This window comes from Caenorhabditis elegans, chromosome X, assembly GCF_000002985.6.
Source record: "Caenorhabditis elegans chromosome X".
In the NCBI taxonomy this organism is placed as follows: Eukaryota; Metazoa; Nematoda; class Chromadorea; order Rhabditida; family Rhabditidae; genus Caenorhabditis; species Caenorhabditis elegans.
The window spans coordinates 2,891,823-2,918,216 of NC_003284.9; the positions used below are offsets into that span (position 1 = coordinate 2,891,823).

The 26,394-nt window shown below is 35.7% G+C and overlaps 3 protein-coding genes and 11 non-coding genes across 17 annotated transcripts; 8 read left to right on the forward strand and 6 right to left on the reverse strand.

Moving 5' to 3' along the window:
- Positions 1-621: 621 nt before the first annotated feature.
- Positions 622-6,534, reverse strand: F52B10.3 (the record flags this gene model as incomplete). 3 transcript variants are annotated; one of them, NM_001313380.3, is made up of 7 exons in its annotated part: positions 622-1,014; positions 1,281-1,371; positions 1,425-1,578; positions 3,769-3,870; positions 4,151-4,277; positions 6,084-6,295; positions 6,338-6,534. In NM_001313380.3, the coding sequence occupies 7 exons, from the start codon at positions 6,392-6,394 to the stop codon at positions 732-734; spliced, it is 1,026 nt and encodes a 341-aa protein (NP_001300309.1). The 3 variants fall into 3 exon arrangements, with proteins under 3 accessions (NP_001300309.1, NP_001300348.1, NP_001300349.1); NM_001313419.3 differs by lacking the exons at positions 3,769-3,870; positions 4,151-4,277; positions 6,084-6,295; positions 6,338-6,534 and having other exon boundaries at positions 732-1,014; positions 1,425-1,509; NM_001313420.3 differs by lacking the exons at positions 1,281-1,371; positions 1,425-1,578; positions 3,769-3,870; ... (1 more) ...; positions 6,084-6,295; positions 6,338-6,534 and having other exon boundaries at positions 732-938.
- Positions 2,751-2,987, forward strand: B0410.1 (Nodule Cysteine-Rich (NCR) secreted peptide; the record flags this gene model as incomplete). Its single annotated transcript, NM_001373253.1, has 1 exon — positions 2,751-2,987. The coding sequence occupies one exon, from the start codon at positions 2,751-2,753 to the stop codon at positions 2,985-2,987; it is 237 nt and encodes a 78-aa protein (NP_001359797.1).
- B0410.4 lies at positions 4,339-4,470 on the forward strand. Its single transcript, NR_070576.1, has one exon. It is a non-coding gene; the product is annotated as an Unclassified non-coding RNA B0410.4 (non-coding RNA).
- Positions 6,535-7,671: 1,137 nt separating the features above from the next.
- On the reverse strand, positions 7,672-7,731 carry F52B10.4. The gene has a single exon (NR_070577.1). It is a non-coding gene; the product is annotated as an Unclassified non-coding RNA F52B10.4 (non-coding RNA).
- A 1,540-nt stretch (positions 7,732-9,271) lies between these two features.
- Positions 9,272-9,412, reverse strand: F52B10.9. The gene has a single exon (NR_070578.1). It is a non-coding gene; the product is annotated as an Unclassified non-coding RNA F52B10.9 (non-coding RNA).
- On the forward strand, positions 9,341-9,594 carry F52B10.22. The gene has a single exon (NR_070579.1). It is a non-coding gene; the product is annotated as an Unclassified non-coding RNA F52B10.22 (non-coding RNA).
- On the reverse strand, positions 9,468-9,587 carry F52B10.8. The gene has a single exon (NR_070580.1). It is a non-coding gene; the product is annotated as an Unclassified non-coding RNA F52B10.8 (non-coding RNA).
- A 4,688-nt stretch (positions 9,595-14,282) lies between the features above and the next one.
- F52B10.16 lies at positions 14,283-14,428 on the forward strand. Its single transcript, NR_070581.1, has one exon. It is a non-coding gene; the product is annotated as an Unclassified non-coding RNA F52B10.16 (non-coding RNA).
- Positions 14,344-14,560, reverse strand: F52B10.14. Its single transcript, NR_070582.1, has one exon. It is a non-coding gene; the product is annotated as an Unclassified non-coding RNA F52B10.14 (non-coding RNA).
- Positions 14,561-14,639: 79 nt separating this feature from the next.
- On the forward strand, positions 14,640-14,841 carry F52B10.11. Its single transcript, NR_070583.1, has one exon. It is a non-coding gene; the product is annotated as an Unclassified non-coding RNA F52B10.11 (non-coding RNA).
- Positions 14,842-15,465: 624 nt separating this feature from the next.
- F52B10.6 lies at positions 15,466-15,610 on the forward strand. The gene has a single exon (NR_070584.1). It is a non-coding gene; the product is annotated as an Unclassified non-coding RNA F52B10.6 (non-coding RNA).
- A 267-nt stretch (positions 15,611-15,877) lies between these two features.
- On the reverse strand, positions 15,878-16,021 carry F52B10.20. The gene has a single exon (NR_070585.1). It is a non-coding gene; the product is annotated as an Unclassified non-coding RNA F52B10.20 (non-coding RNA).
- F52B10.19 lies at positions 15,891-16,034 on the forward strand. Its single transcript, NR_070586.1, has one exon. It is a non-coding gene; the product is annotated as an Unclassified non-coding RNA F52B10.19 (non-coding RNA).
- Positions 16,035-17,704: 1,670 nt separating this feature from the next.
- On the forward strand, positions 17,705-26,222 carry nmy-1 (Myosin-11). Of its 2 annotated transcripts, NM_076103.6 has the most exons (19): positions 17,705-17,864; positions 17,913-18,105; positions 18,153-18,309; positions 18,367-18,518; positions 18,601-18,621; positions 19,289-19,381; positions 19,437-19,599; positions 20,067-20,210; positions 20,260-20,733; positions 20,788-21,908; positions 21,965-22,159; positions 22,205-22,782; positions 22,929-23,043; positions 23,094-23,405; positions 23,454-24,143; positions 24,198-25,253; positions 25,331-25,491; positions 25,535-25,635; positions 25,689-26,221. In NM_076103.6, exons 1-19 carry the CDS (start codon positions 17,734-17,736, stop codon positions 25,721-25,723), a joined length of 5,892 nt encoding a protein of 1,963 aa, NP_508504.2. In that variant the 5' UTR covers positions 17,705-17,733; the 3' UTR covers positions 25,724-26,221. The 2 variants fall into 2 exon arrangements, with proteins under 2 accessions (NP_508504.2, NP_001362097.1); NM_001374981.3 differs by lacking the exon at positions 18,601-18,621 and having other exon boundaries at positions 17,706-17,864; positions 25,689-26,222.
- Positions 26,223-26,394: the final 172 nt, after the last annotated feature.

A 26,394-nucleotide genomic window follows, 5' to 3' on the forward strand; every position in this document is an offset into this window, starting at 1 on the left:
AAAGAATGTATTTCTTTTTCTACGATTTTTACCATTCCTGAAAAAAAAATTGCTTAAAACTGTTAAATATAGAGATAAAGTTGGCTATTGAAAAAGGCCACTACAAAATATTTTGCATTTTTTTTTTGAACCGGAAGAGATTTGTTAACTTTGAAAACTTCGGTCGTGTAGTGAGGCGCGGAATGAAGTCCTCACGCCGACTCCGCGCACCGCTGTGTGTATACAATGAAGTGCGAAGGGTAGTTATTTAGAAGCGGCCGACATTTTCCAGGTTCCGCGCCGCACTTTAAATTTGGATACATGCCTCGTGAGTGACGCCGTGAGGCCGGTGCTGCGACCTCATGGGAGCCGTGTTTTTTTCAAGAAGCTTCAAGTAGGATTGCATACCTCTAAACTCCAAAAAAAAAACAATAGTCTGAAAATGATATTTAAAGCAATTTTATGATCCTGAAAATTCAGGGCGGTTTTTTTCTGATTGAAAGTGCAAAGCTGCCGTTGCGTACTGGCCTAATTTAAGGGTTCTCTCTTAAATGGAAAATTTTGTCATTCAGAACTCTAATTGTGAACCTTTTTAAGGCAGATAACTAGAGATAGCTAGACTGACAGAATCTTCAAATATCCTTTTTAGGAAATGTCGTTTATTGCATGAGAAAATCTGAAAGTGTAGGAAGCATAGAAACCAGTTGTATGATTGGCGGGAGTCTTACTGTACAATGAAAAACTTTTGAAGTCTACTTAGTTTTTTTGGTGGATTTTTTCAGCAAAACTAGGGTCAAAATTGCAAATGAAACGACAGCGACAATGGTTACACCGACGAGCCACATTGTACAGTAGAAATCACACTCCGGAGGTCCCCATGTTTGCTTATTAATTGATCCGTAAGAGTCGCCAAAGAATCGGAATTGTTTTGCATCCGACGCCACTTGTTGTAATACCATCCATGTGCAATCTTCGGTCACGCCTGATGATGTATCACATTTCCAGCATTCGGGTGTCAACGCACACTTTTCCACCCTGCAATGTACACATTTGAACGACGTCACAAGCGCTCGTGTTTTCGTCGTCGAAAGACTGTCGTTCAAGAAATCATTAGATCGTTGGACAACTTTTGAAGACGAAAAAGACACGAAATGATTATAGGGACAAATAAATGTTCAATGGAACTGGAATTGTACTTTCTTCCTTTACAGTTAGAAATTCAGTATCTCTGCAAGACACTTAGCTGATCGAGTTGATAAGGATTCAGGGGGAGTCCTGATAGTTCTTTGAAGTAACCTCACCATCTGATCAGATTTCTAGCATCATTCTTCAGTAGCACGGCCATCGGGAAGTGAGGCATCAATGAACTGGTGGGGAAGTACGGACGATAGCCTGTAAACGATTGTGTCTATTCAGTGATTGCCCAAAGAACGATCAGTTCCAACCAGAAGACGTGACTTTTCGACGACTATCATGTGAAATATATGTGACAGCATTCTTGGAGGACTTTCTAAACGGACCCGCTTGCATCAGTTTTGTATTGAGAATTTCCACGTCATGGGTTAGCCATAAAACTGTTGAATGATGCTTGAGGATTTCCTGAAACGAATAGCACAAATATCAAAACATTCGAACACATGGAAACGACGTTTATGATCTCCAGTATACTTGTGACGTATGTTCTTTCTGAGTGTACATCACTGTGCTAGTGACGTTTCGAATGCCAGAGAAGCAGTCTTGAACCCTGTTGATCTCACTTGGATGATTAGTTCAAAATGTTTGTCATCACTAGGATGATTCAGATGTGATAAGATTTATATTAATTTATGTTTTCCGCATTTCAAATGTAGACTGAAAACACCTATGATTTTTTTTGTTTCAAATGAAAGGTATTTGGTAATTGATCAAAATGTTATTAGGTCAAGTTGAATTGAAGTTTGATTTTCCATAGTTTTCATAAAGATGGATGGGATTTTTAATATTTCAAACTTGATATTCAAAAAAAAGTAAAACGGCATTTCAAAAACAGCGTATCAAAAATTGATTTAGTGTCTAAAATACTTTTGTATATGATATCATTGTGAGACTAAAAATACATTATTTTTCAACTTTCAAAGATGAACAGAAAGAATATTTGTTCATTCAAAATTCAAAATATTAGTGTTGGTTAACAACATCTCAAAATAGATTTATATGTACAATTTACATAGCGAAAAGTAGGTACTAGTGCAATAACAGAACAGGGATGTGCGGCAATCAAAAATTACCGGGAGTTTTCTATCAAAACTAAAAACAAAAATTCCGAGCCTAACTCTATTTTTTCAAATTTGAAAATATATAGTGTACATGGGCTTTTGCCTCTAAAAATTTTTATCAAGCACAGCCTCCTCACGTGGAAATGACCCAACAAGGGGGCTTGCGCGTTTCTCGTGAGCGTTGGAAAATTTTACCACTGAAAAATGATTTCCTTCGGTTTTTGTGGGTTTAAAATCGATTTCATATTTTGAAATTAGGTATCAATTGTAAAGCTAATTGGGGGAAAGGAGGAGAAAAAAAGATTTTTGATTTTGGTTCAAAAATAAAAGCGCTGATATAAAAAGTAAAAACAACTAAAAATTGAGTTTTTCTTATATTTTTTATATTTATCATCATTTTTCTAGTAGAAATTGATGTTTATTTGAAAAGTAATCTTCCACCCAAGCTTATGTTATGAAAAATATAAAGAAAAACAGTAAATTGAAAGTTTTGGTAATTTCTCAATTTTCCACGCGATGCACGAGAAGTGCGCCAACGGACCGATTTCCACTGGAGGAGACTGTGTCAAGGAGCATTTATGTATAGCAAATACGGTAATTTTTTTGAATGTCTTCTATAATAGAAACAAAAATCTTGTTACAAATTTTATGATTAAATGTCCCAGAATGCGTTCCTTCGATGTAGGCCTATTTTTTTTAATCGTTTCCAGTTGTTGTCATTTTCATTATAAAATGCATATTCCATGTAAATAAATTTTTGTGCCTTTTTTGAAGTTTTGAACTTTTACTCTAGATTCCCGTGATTCTTTTAAAAAATTCCAGGAACAAGTTCTGTCCCGTTTCGTATTTCCAAAAAAAAAGTTGAAAGGACAGGGCAAATTATTTAGGCTTAAAATACTTGTTACTTTGCTGTATTTCAATACACGTTTTACAGTTTCATTGCGTCTTTAAGGTGGAGTAGCGAAATTTGAAACGTCACTTTTTTAAATCCAAAATCACCGAAACTACCTCATTTTTAATAAAACGCTATGGGAATATTTCGAAAAAAAAATTATGGCGACTCAAAGTTTTGGAAAAAATCGTCAATTTTCAGCTAAATCCACAAATTTTTGCCAACGTGACAAAATCACAACCCACCCATCGACCGAAAATGTTTTTCAATCAACAATTAAACGCGTAAAAAATTAATTTCCACTTTTTTGAACAATTTTAGGAACGTCTCATAACGAAGTTGTGTAGTATGCCTGGCCTAAAATATATTCCAATACGTTTTCTATTAATTTCTTTTGAAAATGATAATTTCCTCAAAACGTAAAATTGATTTGCATTTTTAGGCTTAAAATCTTTAAAAAAAGTGATTAATGTTCTTGAGTCAGGTATACTACACAACTACCCGAAAATTGGTAGTTTTGGGCCGTTTTGAGCCCGAGAAAACACAGTCTCAAATTTTACTGAACCCCATTTAACATCCATTCACATTGGAACCTTTTTAAATGAGATTTTTGAAATGTTTAATTTTCTCACCCATTTTTACCTGTAAATAGAACGGGGTACTTGCAGTATTACCAATTCCACGATTTTTGAAATTCACAACTTCCACATTTCTTATGCTGATCAGTTGAGTTTCCAACGCTGTCTGAAATACAAAGTTCGGGTTTTTGATCTTCCATTTATCTACTTTGTTCCTTGCAAAACAGGTTTTCACTGTTTTCACAACATTTTTATTTTTGTAAACATAGCCAAGCATGGCGGTTTCAAACTCAATCAGTTGTTAGTATCATATGAGAGTTTTCTCTTTCTCTACATTCAATACGTCTTCAGTCGATATCAACAAAATTTAGTGGGTTTATGGTATTGTCTCTGACAAAGAATGACCTCGACGTGATACTGTGAAATATCAGATATATGGAACGAACCCCGTTGGCATGATCAAAGATAATCAACTTTGTTGTTGGGAAGTTCCTATGGATTGAAGCAATGAGCACAAGTAGCCGGTTCACATCTTGAATGGACGCAGATAGTGCAAAGACAAGATCACGGGACCTGTAAATCTTTATTATTACTGAAGTTTGGATGAATTTTGATGTATTACATCGTATTTTTAACAGATCAAGATACTTATTTGAAAGATCACTGATACCAAAACAGTGATCTCTGTCATTTATGAACAAAAGTCTCGGCGTGCTTCCTTGATGAGGACGTGCAATATCATTTTCATTCAACTGTTTAACGTTCAGAGGTTGACGTTTAGGCTATAGATACGAGGACTTGTCGAAAATAATAATTGGCATGTGACCGGAAAAGATGATAGATCAGAAGTTTATATTTTTGCAAAAATTCTGACATATCGTTGGGTACAATTTTTATAATAAAGTGATAGCTTTATTGGGATAAGCGGTGGGCGGCAATTGTCGCTTGGCAATCCGGCAATGGTTGTCAAAAATGTCAAATTGCCGAAAACCTTGAAATTCGGCAATTGCCAAATAAACCAAATTGCAGAAATTTTGAAATTTGGCAATTGCCAAAAATGTCGAATTGCCGAAAAATTTGAAATTCACCAATTGCCAAAAAACCGAATTGTCCAAAAATTGAAAATTTAGCAATTGCCAAAAAACGGACTTGCCAAAAAATTGAAAATTTAGCAATTGTCGACTTGCCAAAAAATTGTAAATTTGGCAGTTGCCGAAAACTTTGAAATTTGGCAATTACCGAATGGTTGATTTACCGAAAAAAAAAATCCAATTATCAAAATTTTCTGATTATATTGTATTGAAAGAGGAAAAAGTTAAGTTTGTTTACAAAAAACATTTATTACATTAAAAATTAGTTTTTTGCTAATTTTTTGCGTTTATTGGCCCAAAATCTTTTGAACTCGACAATTGCCGAAAATACCGAAAATTTTGAAAATTTTATGTTTAGTCAATGATTGTCGGTTTTCAGAAGTTCTGGCTATCGACAATTGCGGCAATTGACAAAGTTGTGTAAACTGCCGCGCACACCTAGATCAATCCATCGAAAATTAATTTTTCAATGAAAAGCATCCAATTGAGTACTTAAATTGTACTTACAATGTTAAATTCAAACTTATTTTTTTTTGTAGTTTTTTCAAGGATAATTTTCTAGTGAGATGGGTGAGGTCAGTTGGCGTCCAATGTCCGATGTGAAAAGAAAGAGCAGATGGCAGATACATGCAACACTGCCTGCCTCATCAATTTTTCAACAAGACATTGAAAATTGAATAGTACTGGACTTTTTGGCAATGTTGAATATGTACGTAGCACGTTTTTAATCATTTAAGGGTGGAGTAGCGCCAGTTGGGAAAGTTTCTAATGATCATAGTAAAACTTTTTTTTTAAACTGGAATATTTTTATTTAATGTCAAAAAATGGGAATCACTCAGTTTTTAGACTCAAAATTTTGGTAGTCTATCATTATTTAATTTTGCTTAATTTTTTTAGACATTTTGATGGTCGGAACATGTGACAATCCCTGTATTTTTTTAAATCTAATATTTTTCCAAAATTTGGCACATTGTCAAAACTTTGACTGGAAAATTTTTCAAATCTACAATTTTTTAGAGTATATTATTATAATATTTAATCGTATTGGATCCTTATAAATTTATTCAGACAACATCCCTATCGGGGCTACTCCACCTTTAATAAATGTACTCTTATATCATTGTCATTTATGCTCAAATTTTCTGACTCCAATAAATGCCAATTTTTTAGTATCGTCTTCGAAATTTAAGCAATACCCTGATTTGATCAAAAACTATAGTATCGTTTAAACCTTTAAAAAATTATTTTGTAGATATACTGTTTCGATAAATGTTACTCAAAAACTTGCGTGTTTTTGTCATGTTCTTCTGGCATATCACTTCCCATCTGCGGACATGTTGCGAAACATTTTCCACAGAGCTTTGAGTCATCGGGGTGGGGATAACAATTCCTTGTTTTTCCATTGTCACAACTGCAGTCGACTTGTTGCGAAACATTTAACCAGTATGGATTCCCGTATGTTTGTATCTTCACAAAATCCACAACTTCTTCATAGAATACCTTTAGTACAAATTTATTTAAATGTTTTATTAGAGCTCTTACCGTTATGCAGGTGATAAAAAATCCAATACAGACTACTTTAATAAATAATGATTCCATAAGAAATTATCAGTGTTTAATAAATGGCAAGTAGAGCAGCTCGAATGTAGAAGATGTGTTCCCCCCAAAAATCAATGCGCAACGACAACGATGAGCTTATTCTCAGGAGAAGAAAATAGAAGAGAGAGTGGAGGCGCAGTAAGTGTGTGTATGTTCACTCGGGGCCATTGGAATGAGAAAAGAGAGGATCTTAGTGCTGCCTCCACTCGTTTTGCGCTTGATGCCTTTTGCTACTTTGCTTGGAAGTTCATCATTAGGCGCTCGATTTATTTATTTTTTCTACTCACCACATTCACGAAGGAGAAGCTTTTCTGGGATTTTCTACTAAAAATTCTCTGAAAATTTTAAAATAGAAACTTTAAAGGAGGATTCTTGAATTGTGCTCCAATGAATAAATTTCGCAATAAAAAACTTTTCAAACATTTTTTAACATTTGTTTATTGCGGTTTAAAAATTAGAAAAAATGGCTCATTTTTAGCAAACTTTGGCCACTTTCCCATGTTTTTTATTACATGCTTGAATAGTTAAGTCACGTTATTTTGCTGATTAAGGTACATTTAAGCCGATAGGTGACCAATTAAAAAAATTTAGCACTGAACCACTAATCTTTTTATCTTAATAACACTAATCTTTTCTGTTTTTTGTATAATTCAGTACTTTTCCAGTTTTGTGGAAAATGGTGTGAAAATGTTATTGGGTATGCTTTCAATTTTCAATTTTTATTTTTAAAAAACCAATGTTTTTTTTTTATTTAAAAAAAGCATTTCAAAATAATTCATTACCCAAACATTTCAAATATATTTTATTTTGAGAATTCCATTCCAGAAATAAGAATATTTCAAAAATATTTTTTGGTTGGAAAATAATATTTCAAAAAAAAAAACTAAATAGTAATGCTAAGAAAAAATGATAGAAAATATGCCAAAATAATTAAATATAACTATGATTTTTTTAAAATGTTGAATTTTTGAAATTATTGACCTTTACTGCTTTTTTCGGTAGTTTATCTCTTATTATTTTGTTAATTAAGGTACATTTAAAGCAGAGAGGTAACCAAAAGTCATACAAACTAGTTACCTTAATTGAAAAAATTAAATGAGATAAACTACCAAAGTATGCAATAAAGGACGATAATTCCAAAAAATTTAACATCGAATAGATGCGATGCAGAAAAGTAGGCAAAATTTGAAATTTTAATCCACTTTTTTTTCTTGATTCCGTGATTATAAAAAAAGTTTATAAAATTCTTCAAAGTCTTGTTCCCCCGTTTTCCTCTTCTTTTCTTCTCTTTGAGCAATTTATCACTCTTTTTAGTGCTCTCTGGGTGGTCAGTCCCTGCCACTGCTGCCCAGTTTGTTGGCACATGCCGCCGGCGTAACAAACTTTCCCATTTTTGACGCTTTTGTTTTCCTTTTCATTTTTTCTTTCCTTTTTTTTGTAGAAACATGATTTGATTTTTTTTCTGTCGGTTTTTTTTTGGCTTTTCACTGAATCATTGGGAAATATACAACATGAAACATCATAACGATTTTCTATTCTCCGATTCGGGACAAAGAATGTTTTTCTAATGATTCATACAGATCGAAAATCGAAGTTGGCAAAAAAAACGTTTTTCACAAAGATTCGAAAGTCCAAGTTGAAGTATAAATACTGAATCATAACTACACACGGAAAAATGACACCAAAATTGGAATTAGGCTTTTTTTTCGAAAATTCGAATCGTCATAAAAAATTATTTAAAAAATGTTTGAGGCGTTTAATTACGAACTTTGTTCATTTGAGCACATTTTGGGTGTATTCGTTCCAAACACCCAGAACCGTTACCCTCTCTTTTTTGAAATTTCAGGTATTTTTTCATTTTGCTGTCACTGATTAGAATATAGAATACGGACTGATTTTAAGCAGTACTTGACTGAGAAATGCTGGTCATGAATTTTAGTGATTTTTTAAGTTTTTTTTCGAGAGGTCATAATTCTTAAACTACAAAGTTTCAGCCAAACACTTTCAATCAGCAAAGTATTGCCCACAATTTTGTCTATATGAGAACAGATATCGAAACACCTCAACACAATTTTTGCAAGACATACAGCGGTCGACATCTTGCAAGTCCACTTTTGATGGTTTTTGCTTAAACGCTTGTAAATCAAGAACGAAACGTTTCCGTGAAAATAATGCTGTGAAAAAAAAATTTGAATGTGATTTTGTATTTTTGTTACAATGTACCACATTTATCTAACTTCTCTAATAAAATGTTATTAAAAGAATTAGATTACATTATTTTTAAACTCACTTTTGGAACATGAATTTACAAGAGTTATTGCTTAATTACATTTTAGACATACAAAGATTAAAAATTAGCATTGAGAAAATTTTTACCACAAGTTTCAAAAAATGTGCCTCACTGAGACCACCGATTTGCTGGCAACTCGAGAACGAGTGAACTAAATTGAAACAATAGAAACTTTTTTTCCATGGAGATGTTTCGTATTTGAGTTGAAGACGTTTCAAAAGAAGCCATTGAAAACAAGACCCGCGAGACGTCGGCCGTTTTATCTCCGGTCATAACTGTGTTGAGATTTTTTAATTGTAGTAGGCATGAAAAATTGTAGGCAGCAATTTCACAGTTGAATGTTTTATGCTAAAGGTTGTGGTTTAAGAGCTATGCAATTTTGAATAGACTTATATCCGGCACTGTATAAGTTTTAAAAATGAAGGAAAGGAGTGCCACTTCAATAGGAGAAATACAGTACTCAATTTTTGTTTTGTAAAAATTTGGTAAAGCAAAAATAAAATTCTATAAATCTTGCCACCACTGGTAACAGGTGGCGGACACCCGGAGAGATTTTCATTCGACGTTGCGACATAAACATACGTCGAGAAGTCAATATTCGTGTTTCTCTCACACAGTCCCGTTTATGGTCTCTCTTATCGCACCATATATTCCATTAAATTGTTGTACGGCTAGTGCGCGATCGCCAGGCCGGTCACCCGTTGCGGTTTGCTGCACACACCTATTTGAACAAGCACACACACACATACACAAAACCTCCTCCTTCTTTTTCTTCTCCATAGCCGAGCACAGCAATTTCTCTGCGCACTATTCGGGGCCTCGTTCTGCTTATGCGGTCACAGCAGATCGTCTACAAACGGCTGGCCCTCCCAAACAGTCGCATACTCTCCCGTCTGTCACTGTCTAGGTCTCTGTCTGATCCGTTATTTCTAGACAACCCCCACAGCCAAAAAAGGAAAACCTCTGGTTCCCTGGGTCACCAGCCAGGTTGGGCTCGTTCTTCACAGTCGATTATTTTCATGTTTGCCTATATTTTAACTGTCCCTTTCTTCGATGATTTTTTCTTGTTCGTTTCCCTCGTTTTGCTTTTTCTGAATCTTTTCGATGTCGTGTAATTGAGACACCTTTTGAAACGATTGTTCTCGATGTTGTATTGTCACGGTTTTATCCTTTCTTTCTGTTTTTATTATGGTTTTTGCCTCCACATTCACAACAGTTTGATAATTGTTCAACAGCAAACAAAATCAGTTATGCGATTAAATTGAAATAGGATTATGGTAATCAGTCCAGTGACACTGTTCAGTCGACTGGTTTTAATGATTTCGTTTTACAGTGTTTTTTCGAAAACAAAAAAAGTATTTGTGTATTTTGTATAACTCTACAATTTTTTCAATTTCTCAATTGAACCATTTTGATTAAACAGGTCTGTTCAAATCGGTTTAAAAATGAAGTAGAGCCAGTGGAGAAATCGATTTAAAACATACATTTTAAATATCATAGTAACAAAATGTTAAAAAATTCAAAAAAAATTAATTTTATGTTTTTTGAAATTTGATAAAATCTCAGTTTGAGCCTAACTAAATTTAGATTTACTGCCAAACGATTTGTTTAATTGTATTTATATTTTATTCATTTTTCTCATTACCTCATTTAATTTATTTTTATGTATATTTATCGAAAAATGATAGCAAAAGGCAACATAAATGCAAATTGTTCATTAAAAAATAATTGAAAAATGGTAGAACTGTGAAAGTGAAAAAAGTGTATTTTACAGTGTTTTACAGTGATTTTCAATTATTTTCAATAAAAAATTTGCATTTATCATGTTTTTTCTTTCATTTTCCATTAAAACAACGACAAAAAGTGAATAAATTCAGTGAAACAATAAAAATGGAATAATAGAAATGAAAAAAATCATGTAAAATTTTGAAAATGTGATATTTGGATTTATGGAACCATAGGCGTGTTTTAAAGAAATTTCCTAACTGGCGCTACTCCAACTTTAATAATGCAAATAAATTTTTTTGCCAAAATTTTTTTAGGGCTCAACTAATGAGCTTCTTTCCCTTTTCTTGCTATTGTTTTTGAGGTGTTTTTAAAAGTATTTTTATTCGAAAAAAACGAGACTACATTAGTTCTCGAAGTAGATAATAACTAAATTTTAATTTTTTCCTTAAGTACACAAAATACCTCATTTCTTGTTGTAACACAAAAGTGCCGAAATTGTTTTTTTTTTTGAAAACTTCATAAATTTTGGGGGTCCTGTAGAAGTCCTGAAGTCCTGCGTACCGTGTTGATTCCCAAATTATGCTTTAATAAATCTCGGAAGCCCCCCAAAAATTGCGATTGTCATCTTTTTGACCTATTTATTGTATTTTCTCAAAACGCATGGAATGCGAATCATTCTATCTGAAAATTTATATCGCACTCTTGTCTTACTTCGACCCCCTATTTATATTCTTCTCCCGTTGTTGGAAAATATGTAGATCGTATCGTTCCGCAAAAGGTCTTGTTGTTCTCACATTCGCGTGGTATCTTCCGAAAATCTGTCTTTGCGTTGTCGAGAACCGCCCAACACCCTGCATATTTTTATCAGGAATAATTTCACTTACCTGGTAATTAGAGGTGCGTAAACGGTCCCCGTCGTCAAGTTTTGATGGTTATAAATATAATTCATAAATCTGAAATTTGTGGTACTTGAAAGTTACTTTTGGTATCTTGTCATTTTACTCAAAATTTGATATTCATTTAAATTTCAAATCAAACTGTAATATGGCTAGAATCCCAGTGATTTTTATATTTTAACAATGGCAAATTATTAATTAAACTAGGGGTAACGTTTCTGGAAATTTTAAACATACAGACCCAAATTGTGCTTAAACAAACGAATTTTGTAATGAAACCACTAAAAGTGTTTTTACGATTTTTTTTATGGCGGTTCAAAAAATTTGAAAAAAAAAATTAGGATAGTTTCAGCTAAAAACTCGAATTTTAGCCCCCTTTCCATGTCGCAGCGGTTAGAAATTGATTTTTCTTTTGCAATATCATTTATGCGCATGTTGTGACCCCTCGAATATCTTAACAGGAAAAATTAAAATAAAATCAAAGAAAAACAATTGTAAAAAAAAAAACTTTTTTTGGGTCGACTTCTAAAATTACGAGTCGCAAAAACCAAAAAAAAATTTTTTTTTGAAATGTTTTCGTATGAAAATTGGTCATTTTGACACCATATGAGTAATTTCTAACACTTTTCCCACTGGTGCTACCTCTTCGAGCACAAGTTGTTTGGAAACACACATGCCTCAATACCCCTCCCGTTTTTAAACCTGAAATTGGTCAGTTGTTATCAGTTTTCACCAAAAACGCAAACAAACACACACACACAACCTATAAGGACGGACAAGGAGTCGCTGCTCTCCAAATTTATTGTTTTAGTGTTATTTCCCAAAGAGTGTCCTACTTCTCCTTCTCTCTCTCTCTCTCCTAACCCTCTCGATCTTTCCTTTTCATTTTTTGGTGTTGCCTCCAATTTCTTATGTTTGTCTCAACTTTTTTTTGTCTGTCAGTGATGACCAGTGCAGAAACATATCCTTCATCATCCGTCCCTCTACTCGACCCTCCAATCTTTCCACTATCCGTTTATCTATTGTGAACTGACGCCACTCACTCACTCGACGTGTTCGTTTCATCAAGAGATGTCCGTCGTTTCCCAACTAATGCTTCATGATGTGTATGTATGTATGTGTGTGAGTGTGTGTGTGGGGGGCTTAGAACGGAACAAAAATGCTATAAATTGTTGGAGAGTGCGAGAGGCAAAATCAAGTTCTGTCCTTCATTTTATTTATAAATGAGTGACACGACTTTCGGTATGATTCATTACTCGAAATGTCCTCGTCGTTTGCATTTTTCAAAAAATGAACGATTTTGGTTAACTCATTCATTGTACTTAGCCTGAAATTTTTATTCCATTTAAGTGTACAACCTGCGAAAAGTAGACTCACGTAGAATTGGGGGTCCGCGGCAATTCTACAAAATGTCACAGTTGGGCATTTTCCTCCGACATTTTTCAATGGGATTTAATAAAATCTGGAAGTCAGGAAATAACTATAATTCCACGTGGGACGACTGAGATAATGCTCGGAAATCGCCTGAATGTTGAAATTTGGCGGCAAATGTTTTGGCAATTTTCAGACAATTTTTGAAATTTTTTCCAATTTTTTCAACCAAATTATTAGTTATTTTTCCAAATAAAGCACATATTTTTTGTAATATATTTTATTATCAAATCCCAATGCAAAACTGTCTAATTTTGTAGAATCGCCGATCGGCAATTGCAGCGCACCCACGTGTATAACCTACACAAAAAACTTTTGTAAATGTTGAAATCGAATACATTTTAAGGTAGTGTAGCGCTAGTGGGTAAATTGCTAAAAATCACTTTTTTGACCATGACCAAATGACCAAATAGAATAGTAAAATTTTCCGCCATTTTTGAAAATTTTTTATTGACAGTCAAAAAGTGGCAATTACTGAGTTTTTGCCACTTTGCCACAAAAAAAACTATAGCAATGTTGCATATTAAAGTTCCTACAATGTTTAAATATTAATATTTCAATTATAAATAGATCATAAAACTAAAAGGTACTTTTTTTGTTGATTAAGGACTTCCAAAAAGTGGTGAAACTGAGATTTTCGAATTTTCAAAAAATCATACAAAATACAATTTATTTCTTCGAACCTTTTTACTATGACATTTTGTCATTTCTACCACACCTTTATTGTTCTATCGAGCTTATAAAATTTAATAGAGTTTGTTTCTAGAATTTATTTTTTGAAACAATATTTTGAACTTCTACACGAACTTCTATAGTTACATTTTTTGTTTCGGTGAGGTCATTTCCCGGATCTGCCGGCCTCCACTCTCCACCACTGTCGATAAACAACTAGGTCTGGACTTTGCGCATGGCAACAACAATATTTTTCGTTTCCTCCCTTTCTTTTTTCTTTACATTTACCTTTCGGTCTTATTTATTCATTCAACTCCTTGTTTTGCTTTGGATAGTGTCGAGTTGTGAACTGAGAATCGGTCTTGCAGCTGCAGCAGACACACACATTTTTTACTTAACGCTCCGTTCGGTACGGTTTTGTATGTCACCTGTTTGTTTTTGATGACCAAAACATTCCATTCGACACTGTTTATTGAAGTGTTGATTCACTTATTCATTCGGTATATTAAATGTCTGACAGGGACAGACGTACGCGCTACAAATCAAATGTCAACTTTTTTTTGTTGAAAATAACCGTAGTTGTACATATTTTTGGATTAAACGTGGAGTATAGCCAATGGCACTAGATTGACTAAATATCTAGTTAAAAAGTTCAAAAAATTTCTATATTTTTTTAAGAGATTTTTTTTTGAAAATTGAAAATTTATCAGTTTTTGTAACTTTTTGGAAGTCATTTTGCAATTCGTAGATCCAAAGAAATTTTTTTTTTCGAATATTATGGTCTAGATTTCTTGCAAATATTAATATTAAAACATTGTAGGGGTTCAAAAATGCTTCAAAAATTTTTTTGAAAAGTTTTACTATGACATTTGGTCATTTTGAAACCATAAGAGTGAATAAACTTTCATTTGTTTCATCAATTTTTTGCCGTCCAATCATCCTACGTAATGTTCGTTGTCACTGTCGATGATCATCCTGTTCAACATGACTGTTCGGCAATGCTTATGTGAGAGGAAGGAGAAGGTCTCCCGCCTTAGTCGGATAGTAGGTTGTGGGCTTGAAAAGAGAATTATAACATAAATCGTTATGGTAAACAACATCATGGAGAGAAGAAGCCGCTCCGCAAGCCAGCCGCTCCACCAATTCTCTTAGTCTGTTTCCGAGTATTGTCGTTCAATTGAGCGACTTTTTTCCGTCTACCTCTGTCCTTTTTTCCTCCCCCAGCTCGTCCAATACAGAGGGGTGTCAGTTGTCAGTTTTCAACTTCCACTCATGACTCATAAAATATGCCAATATTTCCGTCCGATAAGCAGGGCGGGAACATTGATTAGCACTACTGATAGTGTAACGGCATCACCTTTTTTTAAAATACAATGATTCATATGAAATCTGTTTTTTTACACTGCTTTTTCTTTGTCGTCTATTTTTTTTTTGAAATCTTGATTTTCAACTCGAAACCTAACAATAAGTTTTGATAGTCCTGATTTTTTTGCAAAAAACATGCAATTTGAATCTTCAAAATTGCCCACTGTCTGTGATTTGCATACTTTGCATATATCTTAATGATCTTCCCAATAATATAATTTTAGCTGCTTTAGAGCAGGTTCAGCCGAGTTTTGACTTTTTTTATTTCAAAAAGTTTTACATTTCAAAATTTTTTTTTGAAAATTGAAAACAATACTGATGAGTTGTTCAAAAAGGTGAAAAAGCATACAACTTCAGCTCATATTTCTCGAAAAATATATATGTTAAACTGCGCTCCATGAAACCCCACTTTTAGAAAACTTGCTCAAGATATGTAGCTTTATTCGAGGGTGTTTTAGAGAGTTATATATCTTACAAAGTACAAGTAATTTATCAATTTTCAGAATAACATTTTTTGTAAACATCTAAGAAATTTTTTGCACAACTACAACTCGCCTGAACCTTCTCTGGAGCAACTAAATTTTTTGAAGGAAACACAGGATGTCGAATAGAAAAATGTATATCTTCCCTAGTTAGGCTTGAGTCATTGCCGCATATTTTTGCCTCGTTGACACTTTATTCATATATCTGATTACAAAAGATGTCCTTAAAATTTCGGTGTCAAACCATCCACCCCTTGGGGCGGTGATCACAATCTCCGTGAACACCGGCGTTCTGTTCTGCATATCCATATCCGAAAAGTACACGCATCATACGGGTCATCTATACGCAAGAGTTGGATAGGTGACAAATAGTTTCTTCATGTTGTATGTCTGTATGTGTATATATCTATGTATGTGTGTGTGCGACTGTGCGTGTGTCTGTGTGTGTGTGTGTGTATGAGAAAAGGTGAAAAAGTTGGATGTGCTTAGAGAAAGAAAGAGAGCGAGGAAGAAGGATGAACGACAAGAAGGTTGGGTTGGCGCGCGAATCAAGGACATCAATTCTTCGAACCAATCCTTCACACACTCCCCCCCCCCCCCCCCCTTCCCTCCTGAATCCAGCCTGATGGTCGTGCGGCAACCTCGTCCCCGCTGAGTTATTCTGACTACCTGGCGGCGATGCGAACGAAAGGTCCTTCTTCGTGTTCGCCTTGTTCGCCGCTGTTCACTTTCACCGTACGACGCCTTCCCTTCCACACTGCCTGAGACGTTTTGAGAGATTTAACTCGACACCCTCACTGTATCCGTCCTCGATCACACACACACGTCTAGTACCACATAACAGCCGCTTAGGAGGAGAGGCGATTCTTCGTTTCTTGTTGGAGAACAACTGGACACCTTGTCCGTACTTTCCATCCTCTCACCAAACCGCCTTCTCTCTTTGTTCATCGTTCGCTTCCTTCAGCACTTTTATTTATAATCCAGTAATTTGTCGTCTTTCTGTTTTCCATCAACGTTTTGAAATCCAAATCGGTTACATTCCTTGACCTCGATAGCGTTTTGTCCCACATTATTTATATTTGAGTCCATTTTTAGATTTATTTGTTTTAATCCAACTTCCCCATATAATTTTTCAAATCTGAAGGTTCCCAATTGGTAAGTTGTTAGGAACCATTTTTATGGCGACAAAATGACCAAATATCAAAATAAAACTTTTCACAACAAATTTGAAATTTTTGAAATTTTTTTATTGACAGTGAAATAGTGGCATTTACCGAGATTTTGCCACTTTTTGAAAAAAAATTAGAGCACTATAAGTGTTTTAATACAAATATTTTTATCATAAATAGACCATAAAATTAACTAGGAAATTTTCTTGATCTACGACTTTCACAAAGTGGCAAAAACTAAGATTTTTTTCAATTTTAAAAATACCATTTTAAATTTTTTTAAATTTTTTGAAAATATTTTTATTATGAAATTTGTAGTGTCATATGCATGTTTCAAAAATTGTTTTTCCCCACTAGCGCTACACTACCTTTAATGCCAACTTGAAACACTTTTGCATTGTTCGCTTCATCTTCATTTCCGTTCAAGACCCAACCAAAAAAAAATTCCAATCCCATGTTTCTGGCGTGGAACGGACATCAAAAATGTTTATAAAAACGAATCGTTCAAAAAAAATCGTACAGATGATTCATTCCCAGGAACACATTGTTTTTGTTGGCGTTTTCCCGCGTTTCCTCCCAGATTCTCCGCCTTTCCAAGCTCCGCCTGCATGAAAGCATTTGTCTAGAATTTTTTAGAATAATATTTTCTATCACAAGCGTTGGAAGCGATTTTGAATTTCCATTTGTCTTAAGAAAGTCTTGAAAACAAAATCTTTGTTTTCAAAATTTAGTGTTTGAAACTATTATCGTGGTACAAGAATTACCAAATATCATTGTAGAACATTTAAAAACATTTTTTTATTTCCTGTCAAAACATGCCCCAGTTTTTGTAACTTATGATTTTGGAAGCCGAGCAAAAAAATTTTTGCAAGTTTTATACTTTAATTTTTTTAAATTAATTTTTTTTAAACATAATTTCCTTAACACTAATATTTTCAAAAATGTGGCAATTCACCACAGCTTTCACTAGAAAGTTGAAAAAATCCAAAAATTTTTGGAGTCTTTCATTATGATATTTGCACATTTTGGCCTCTTGCATTTGGTCTTAAAACGACCAAAACTGTACATGATTGTTTGGAGAACAAATGTTTATTAAATTTGATTTGCTTCAATCGTACACGTGACTCACCTCTTCTTATTGTTTTATTTTTTGCGCCCATCCGCTTTCCCATCGCTTCTCCGCCCACTTTCGTTTCTCTTCTTTTTTCAGTTTCGGCTCATTTTCCGCTCTTTACATCTTATAGCAAAACGGATCTCAATTTCAATTAAAATTGAAAACAATTTTCAGATATTACGAAGTTAACAAATGGGTGACCTGCAGTACCTGCAGGTACAGAGGGCGGCCGTTGCCGATCCTGCCACACTTGCCGCGTGGGCACAGCGGAAACTGTGCTGGGTACCAGATCAGAACGAAGGATTTCTCATTGGATCCATCAAGTGAGTTTGCGTGCTCTCAACTCATTCCGTAATCGGTAGTAATTTCAGACGAGAAACAAACGATGAAGTGCTCGTCGAGCTTGTGGACACGAGTCGCCAGGTCACAATCAGCAGAGATGACGTTCAGAAAGCGAATCCACCAAAGTTTGACAAGATCGAAGATATGTCAGAGTTGACGTATTTAAACGAAGCGTCGGTACTTCACAACTTGAAAGACAGATATTATTCTAGTTTAATTTATGTGAGTTGAGAAAAAAAAACATTTTAATTTCAAAATAACTATTTTAGACTTACTCTGGTCTCTTCTGTGTTGTTATCAATCCTTACAAAAAGCTTCCAATTTACTCGGAAGATTTGATTGAAGAGTTCAAAGGAAAAAAGAGACACGAAATGCCACCACACATATTTGCAATTGCTGATACTGCGTACAGAAGTATGCTTCAAGGTGAGCAATATACATACTTTCCAAACAAAGCGTTTGCAAAAATCATATTCTTTTCAGAACGCGAAGATCAATCGATCCTGTGTACCGGAGAGTCTGGAGCAGGAAAAACTGAAAACACGAAAAAAGTTATTCAATATTTGGCTCACGTTGCTGGAGCCACTCGAAACAAGTCGCTAAATGCTGCTGCACAGCAAAATATTGTTCAAAAGGTTAGTTACTATAAATATTTGTTACATCTACTTTAAAAGGTATATGATGAAGAATAATAATTATTATAATTGATATATTTAGCCAGATGTCCGCAATCCGATCGTAAGTTTGATCTTGTTATCTTGCTATTTTGTTGTGAATTGTTGTCGTGACATTGTCGTGATACACTTTTCTGTGACTATTTCAGTAACAAAAAATATTGTTCCGTAACAATTTATTTATTGATTTTTCTTGTTCAGTACATCACCTTGTTCTAATATGTCAACAAAATCCAACAGAAAAAAACTTGTCTAATCATATCTAATTATGTTAATTGTTCTAATTGATTTGAAGAAGCAGTAACGGTTTTTGTGTATTTTGAAGGTATATACCCAAAATGTGCTCAACTAAAAAAAGTCGTAATAAGCCAAAATTGAGTATTTTGGCGAATGTTATCCATTTTTTCGAAATTTTTAAGCTGTGGAAAAAACATTTTTAAAAATTCGAGAACATTTTAAAGTTTATAAGTTCAAAAATTTTCAAACCGTTTCTCCTCCTTTAAGGAAATCAACAAAAAAGATGCAGTTCTTCCCCATTTGCTGCAAACAGATTATTATAAAAAATGCTTTTAAAATCCAAACGGCTTTCTCCAAACAAATTATTCCCAAAGAGCTTCATCCTCGAATCAAAAAATGTTGTTTTATTGTGCTCACAACCTGATCAAAGTCATGTTAATTCATTTAGCCACCACTGCAAAATAGTTTTACACGTTTAATATCGAAGTTTTCAGGGAGAATTGGAACATCAACTACTTCAAGCCAATCCAATCCTTGAAGCTTTTGGTAACTCGAAGACAGTGAAAAATGACAACTCTTCCAGATTCGTATGTGTGATATTTTTAATCTTGCCCCCCGTGCATATTTGGTTTTTTTTTTCAGGGTAAATTTATCCGTATCAATTTCGACATGAGCGGCTACATTAGTGGTGCGAACATTGAATTTTATCTGCTGGAAAAATCGAGAGTGCTTCGTCAAGCTCAAGACGAAAGAAGTTTCCACATTTTCTATCAGATACTCAGAGGATGCAGCGCCAAAGAAAAAAGTAGGTTGAGTCATAAAATCCAACATAAGAATTGGATTTATAACAAACCGAACGCATTTGTTTTTATTAGCCTGGTGAATCATGCGTGATTCATCATTTGACAAAAATGACGTTGAAAATTTTTAAGTAAAACCGTTAGGCCTTTTAAAAATTGAAACAGGAGTAACCCAAGTGGAAAAATGGTTATAAACCACTTATAAGTGTAACCAAATATCATAACAAAACTTTTCAAAATCAATGTTGAAAAAATTTAATTGACGGTCAAAAAAGTGCTGTTATTGAGTTTGTGCTACTTTTTCAAAAAACTATAGCACTACCGCATTTTTGAATCCCTACAGTGTTTAAATATCAACATTTTAAACATTAATTGATCATAACATTTGAAAGCCCAAAAGAGTGACAAAAACTGAGTTTTTTTCATGTATCAAAAAATTATATAAAATTCCACATTTAACTAATAATTTCAGGTGAGTACCTTTTGGAAGGAGTCGACAACTACAGATTTTTGGTAAATCGTGGAATAACTCTTCCAAACGTAGACGATGTTCAAGAGTTTCACAGCACAATCAACTCCATGCGCATTATGGGATTTGCCGACGATGAAATTTCATGTACGTAAACCATATTGAACCTGAAAATCAAAAAACCATGTTTTTTCAGCAATTATGCGTGTTGTTTCTGCCGTCCTTCTTCTCGGAAACCTGGAATTCACTCAGGAGAAGAAGAGTGATCAGGCAATGCTTCAGGATGACAGAGTGATTCAGAAGGTGTGCCATCTTCTTGGTCTCCCAGTAATCGAGCTGCAGAAGGCGTTCCTCCGTCCACGCATCAAAGTTGGAAGAGAGTTTGTGAACAAGGCACAAAACCAGGAACAAGCCGAGTTTGCCGTCGAGGCCATTGCAAAGGCCAGTTATGAAAGGCTGTTCAAATGGCTTGTGACCAGAATCAACAAGTCTCTTGATAGAACTCACCGCCAAGGAGCATCATTCATTGGAATTCTCGATATTGCTGGTTTTGAAATTTTTGATATCAATTCATTTGAACAAATTTGCATTAACTATACAAACGAGAAACTTCAACAGTTGTTCAACAATACCATGTTCATTTTAGAACAAGAAGAGTATCAGAGAGAAGGTTTGTTTTTTTTCGGAAAATGTAACTTGCAAAGATTTACAATAATATTTTCAGGAATTGAATGGGATTTCATTGATTTCGGACTCGATTTGCAGCCGACAATTGATCTTATTGAGAAACCAATGGGAGTTCTGGCCCTTCTTGATGAAGAATGCCTTTTCCCTAAAGCGAACGACAAGTCATTTGTTGAGAAGCTTCAGAAAACACACAACAAGCATCCGAAGTTCATTGTTCCTGATATGCGATCTAAGAGCCACTTTGCCGTTGTTCACTACGCTGGCCGCGTCGACTACTCTGCTGATCAATGGCTCATGAAAAACATGGATCCATTGAATGAAAATGTTGTTGGACTAATGCAGAACTCCACTGATCCGTTTGTTGCTGGAATTTGGAAGGACGCCGAGTTTGCTGGCATCTGTGCGGCGGAAATGAATGAGACTGCATTTGGAATGAGGTCTCGCAAGGGAATGTTCCGAACTGTCTCGCAATTGCACAAAGAGCAACTTACAAAGCTTATGACTACTCTTCGGAATACATCTCCACACTTTGTTCGTTGTATCATTCCAAATCACGAGAAGAAGTCCGGAAAAATCAACTCCAACCTTGTACTTGAGCAGCTGAGATGCAACGGTGTGCTCGAAGGAATCAGAATTTGCAGACAAGGTTTCCCGAATAGAGTTCCATTCCAAGAGTTCCGTCATCGATACGAAATCCTTACACCAGATGTCATTCCTAAAAACTTTATCGATGGAAAGGAATCTGTTCGCAAGATGATCACTGCTCTGGACATTGACACAAATCTCTACAGAATTGGACAATCCAAAGTGTTTTTCAGAACAGGAGTTCTTGCCCATCTTGAAGAGGAAAGAGATCTCAAGCTCACCGCTTTAATTATGAACTTCCAAGCACAATGCAGAGGATTCCTTTCTAGACGGCTTTACACCAGAAGACAACAGCAATCCAGTGCTATTCGTATCATTCAGCGTAATGGACTTGCTTATTTGAAGCTTCGCAATTGGCAATGGTGGAGACTATTCACCAAAGTGAAACCTCTTCTTCAAGTTACAAGAACCGATGACGAGATTCGTGCTAAAGATGATGAGTTGCGTGCAACAAAAGAACGGCTTCTCAAGATGGAGCACGACTTCCGTGAAAACGAGAAGAAGCTAGACCAGGTGAGCATTGAGTGTTTGATCAAAACGTCACAATTTTCTCACGATTTTTTGTTCAGGTCATTGTCGAGCGAGCTGTGATTCAAGAGCAACTTCAACAAGAATCGGAGAACAGTGCTGAACTGGACGATATCCGTGGTCGGCTTCAGACTCGCAACCAAGAGCTCGAGTATATTGTCAACGATATGAGAGACCGTCTTTCCGAGGAAGAACAGCAAAATGAAAAGAATAATGACGAGAGGAGAAAGCAAATGGTAAGTGTTAATAATTTCTAGCGGACTGTGAATTTTTCAATTTAGGAAACCGTCCGTGATCTCGAGGAGCAACTCGAGCAAGAGGAACAAGCTAGACAGAAACTGCTTTTGGATAAGACGAATGTTGACCAGAGACTTCGAAACCTGGAAGAGCGACTTGTTGAACTTCAAGATGCCTACGACAAACTTCTCAAAGAAAAGAGGCTCCTTGAAGAAAAGGTTGAAGGCCTAACAACGCAACTTCTTGATCATGAAGAAAGAGCCAAGCACGGTGTCAAAGCTAAAGGACGTCTTGAAAATCAGCTACACGAACTCGAGCAAGACCTTAACCGGGAACGTCAGTACAAGTCTGAGCTTGAACAACACAAAAGAAAACTGCTCGCTGAGCTTGAAGATAGCAAAGATCACTTGGCCGAGAAAATGGGCAAAGTCGAGGAGTTGAACAATCAACTGATGAAGCGCGATGAAGAACTGCAACATCAACTGACGAGATATGACGAAGAATCAGCAAATGTGACTCTTATGCAGAAACAGATGAGAGACATGCAAACCACAATTGATGAACTTCGTGAAGATATGGAAACTGAGCGAAATGCTAGAAATAAGGCAGAAATGACAAGGAGGTGTGTTATTTGTATAACATTAAACGGTTATTGATATTGGATTAATATTTGTTTTATATTCTTACGGGGCCGATAAACAGTTTAATAGAACAGCTCTCAGAAATCAATATGCCGGCTTATCTAATTATTCCTAAGTTTGTTTTCAGAGAAGTCGTTGCTCAACTGGAAAAAGTGAAAGGAGATGTTCTCGACAAGGTGGATGAAGCCACAATGCTTCAAGACCTTATGTCAAGAAAAGATGAAGAAGTTAATGCTACAAAGGTAAGTAGAATACGATTGAATGATTTGTTCATCTCATTATTAATGTTCAGAGAGCCATTGAACAAATCCAGCACACAATGGAAGGAAAGATTGAAGAACAAAAGGCTAAATTTAGTCGACAAGTAGAAGAGCTTCACGATCAAATTGAGCAGCATAAGAAGCAGCGTAGTCAACTGGAGAAACAACAGAACCAGGCTGACCAAGAACGTGCAGATATGGCTCAAGAGATTGCACTCCTTCAGGCTAGCAGAGCAGATATCGATAAGAAGAGAAAGATTCACGAAGCTCACTTGATGGAAATTCAAGCGAATTTGGCAGAAAGCGATGAGCATAAGAGAACTCTCATTGATCAGTTGGAAAGGGTACGTTTTGTTTGACTTAGTAATACATACATTTAAAAAAATTTTCAGAGCCGTGATGAACTCGACCATTTGAACCGTGTCCGAGAAGAGGAAGAGCATGCCTTTGCTAACATGCAGAGACGATTGGCTACTGCTGAAGGTCAAATCCAAGAGCTCAATGAGCAAATTCAAGAAGAGACCCGATTGAAAATTGCCAATATCAACCGGGCTCGACAGCTTGAAGACGAAAAGAACGCTCTTTTGGATGAAAAAGAAGAGGCTGAAGGACTTCGTGCTCATCTTGAAAAAGAAATTCACGCAGCTCGGCAAGGCGCTGGGGAGGCACGTAGAAAGGCAGAAGAATCTGTGAATCAGCAACTTGAAGAGCTCAGAAAGAAGAATTTGAGAGATGTTGAGCACCTTCAAAAGCAGTTGGAAGAAAGTGAAGTTGCTAAAGAAAGAATTCTGCAGAGCAAGAAGAAGATTCAGCAGGAACTTGAAGATAGTTCGATGGAACTCGAAAATGTGCGTGCTTCTCATAGAGACTCTGAAAAACGACAAAAGAAGTTCGAATCTCAAATGGCTGAGGAACGCGTTGCAGTTCAAAAAGCTCTTCTTGATCGGGATGCTATGAGCCAAGAATTAAGAGACAGAGAAACCAGAGTGTTATCGCTTTTGAATGAAGTTGATATCATGAAAGAGCACCTCGAAGAGTCTGACCGTGTTCGTCGATCTCTCCAGCAAGAACTGCAAGATTCAGTAAGTTTATCATTTACTATTTGAAAAGTACTCTTTAAAACAACTTATTTTCAGATCTCAAATAAGGATGACTTTGGAAAGAACGTTCACGAGCTTGAAAAAGCAAAGCGATCATTGGAAGCTGAGTTGAATGACATGCGAGTTCAGATGGAGGAGCTGGAGGATAATCTTCAAATTGCTGAGGATGCTCGCCTCCGTCTCGAAGTCACCAACCAAGCTCTCAAGTCTGAAAGTGACCGAGCCATTAGCAACAAGGACGTGGAAGCAGAAGAGAAACGTCGTGGACTTCTCAAGCAGATCAGGGATTTGGAGAATGAGCTCGAGAACGAGAAGAGAGGAAAGTCTGGAGCCGTTAGCCACCGCAAGAAGATTGAAAACCAGATTGGAGAACTTGAGCAACAACTGGAAGTGGCGAATAGGCTGAAAGAAGAGTATAACAAACAGCTCAAGAAAAATCAGCAAATTATCAAGGAGTACCAAATCGAATGCGAAGAAGCTCGTCAAGCCAAGGAAGATATTGCAGCACTATTGAGAGAAGCTGATAGAAAGTTCAGAGCAGTTGAAGCTGAAAGAGAACAGCTCAGAGAAGCCAACGAGGGGCTCATGCAAGCTCGCAAACAACTTGAGCTTGAAAACGACGAGCTGGAAGAGCTCCGAGCCAAGGGTGGCGGTATCAGCTCCGAAGAGAAGCGTCGCCTCGAAGCAAAAATTGCTCAACTCGAAGAAGAGCTCGAGGAGGAGCAGAGCAACTGCGAACTTGCCATCGACAAACAAAGAAAGGCCCAGGTGCAGCTTGAGCAAATCACCACCGATCTGTCAATGGAGCGAACTCTCAATCAGAAGACAGAAGCTGAAAAGCAAAGTCTTGAGAGAAGCAACAGAGACTATAAGGCGAAGATTACAGAGCTTGAATCTGGTGCTCAGTCTAGAGCTCGAGCTCAGATGGCTGCTCTTGAGGCCAAGGTTCAATATCTTGAGGATCAATTGAATGTTGAGGGACAAGAGAAGACTGCTGCCAACAGAGCTGCTAGACGACTCGAGAAGAGATTGAACGACACGACACAACAATTTGAAGATGAGAAGAGGGCTAACGAGCAAGCTAAAGAATTGGTAGGTTTAAGAAAGTTGTAGAAAGTTTTAGAAAGTTTTAGAAAATAAAGAAATATTGTTCATTTTCATTTTTTCAGCTGGAGAAATCGAACCTCAAAAACAGAAATCTCCGTCGCCAATTGGATGAAGCTGAAGACGAGATGTCACGAGAACGCACAAAGCATCGTAATGTGCAGCGTGAAGCCGACGATCTTCTCGATGCTAACGAGCAACTGACTCGAGAACTTATGAATCTTCGGTAGTTCATCCAATATTTTCACACGTGAATTATTTTTTTGCAGAGGAAACAATAGACGGCGCGCTGATATGCGTCTTCGTAGAGGCTTCGATGTTCCCGGATCAAGTGATAATCTTGCTCGTGAAGAGGAAAACGAATCTAATGGTGAGGCATTTTTGAAAATATTCTTTCTATTATAAATGTAAATATAATTTCAGTGTCCGGATCTGAACACGGAATGTCGGTGAACTAATTCTGCTCATGTCATTACTACCAGATAATCAAATCGTCACAATGCCACATGTTATCTAATTTTTAATCAAAAAACAATGCTTTGCGTAATATTTTCCAATTTCCCTCATATTTACATACTGTTCTACTTCTCGTCAATTTCCAAAAAAAGAAAGAAAAAGCTCCTCATTTATTAGTTTGCATATCTTAAATGCTTGTAATTTGTAATTTATAAAATAACTTATTGTCTTCCCGCCGCTCCTCCCACAGAAATATATATTATGGAACAAAAATCATTTATGTGTAATTACAGCTTATCACTTTTTATGAGAAGGATTCAAAATTACATGTACTGGGAACCTTTCCACTTCCTTTTTCCTCTTTTTTTCCTCCTGTCATTCTTAAAAATCCCGCTTCTTTTACATTCAGAATTCAATTGCGCACGGTTGTGAAAAATCTGTTGATTTAAATTATATGTGAGTGATATGTTTCTGAATGAAGATTTATAAATTTATTGGATTATTGGAGTAGTAATTTCTAGACTGATATAGCATGTTTCAGATTTGAAAAAAAAAAATTAAAAGGTTTGATCTAGGCAAGTGTCAGTGGTTTTAGGAGCAATTCTCTAAAATTAACTCTTGAGATGTCGGCCGCTTTATTTTTTTGTGGAGATCTCTGTGAATAATTCTAACC

Coding starts and splice junctions, on each gene's coding strand:
- nmy-1 (NM_076103.6), top strand. CDS start 17,734: ATGGGTGACCTGCAGTACCTGCAGGTACAGAGGGCGGCCGTTGCCGAT. Junction 18,106..18,152: donor ATTATTCTAGTTTAATTTAT/GTGAGTTGAGAA, acceptor TAACTATTTTAG/ACTTACTCTGGTCTCTTCTG. Junction 18,310..18,366: donor GTACAGAAGTATGCTTCAAG/GTGAGCAATATA, acceptor TATTCTTTTCAG/AACGCGAAGATCAATCGATC.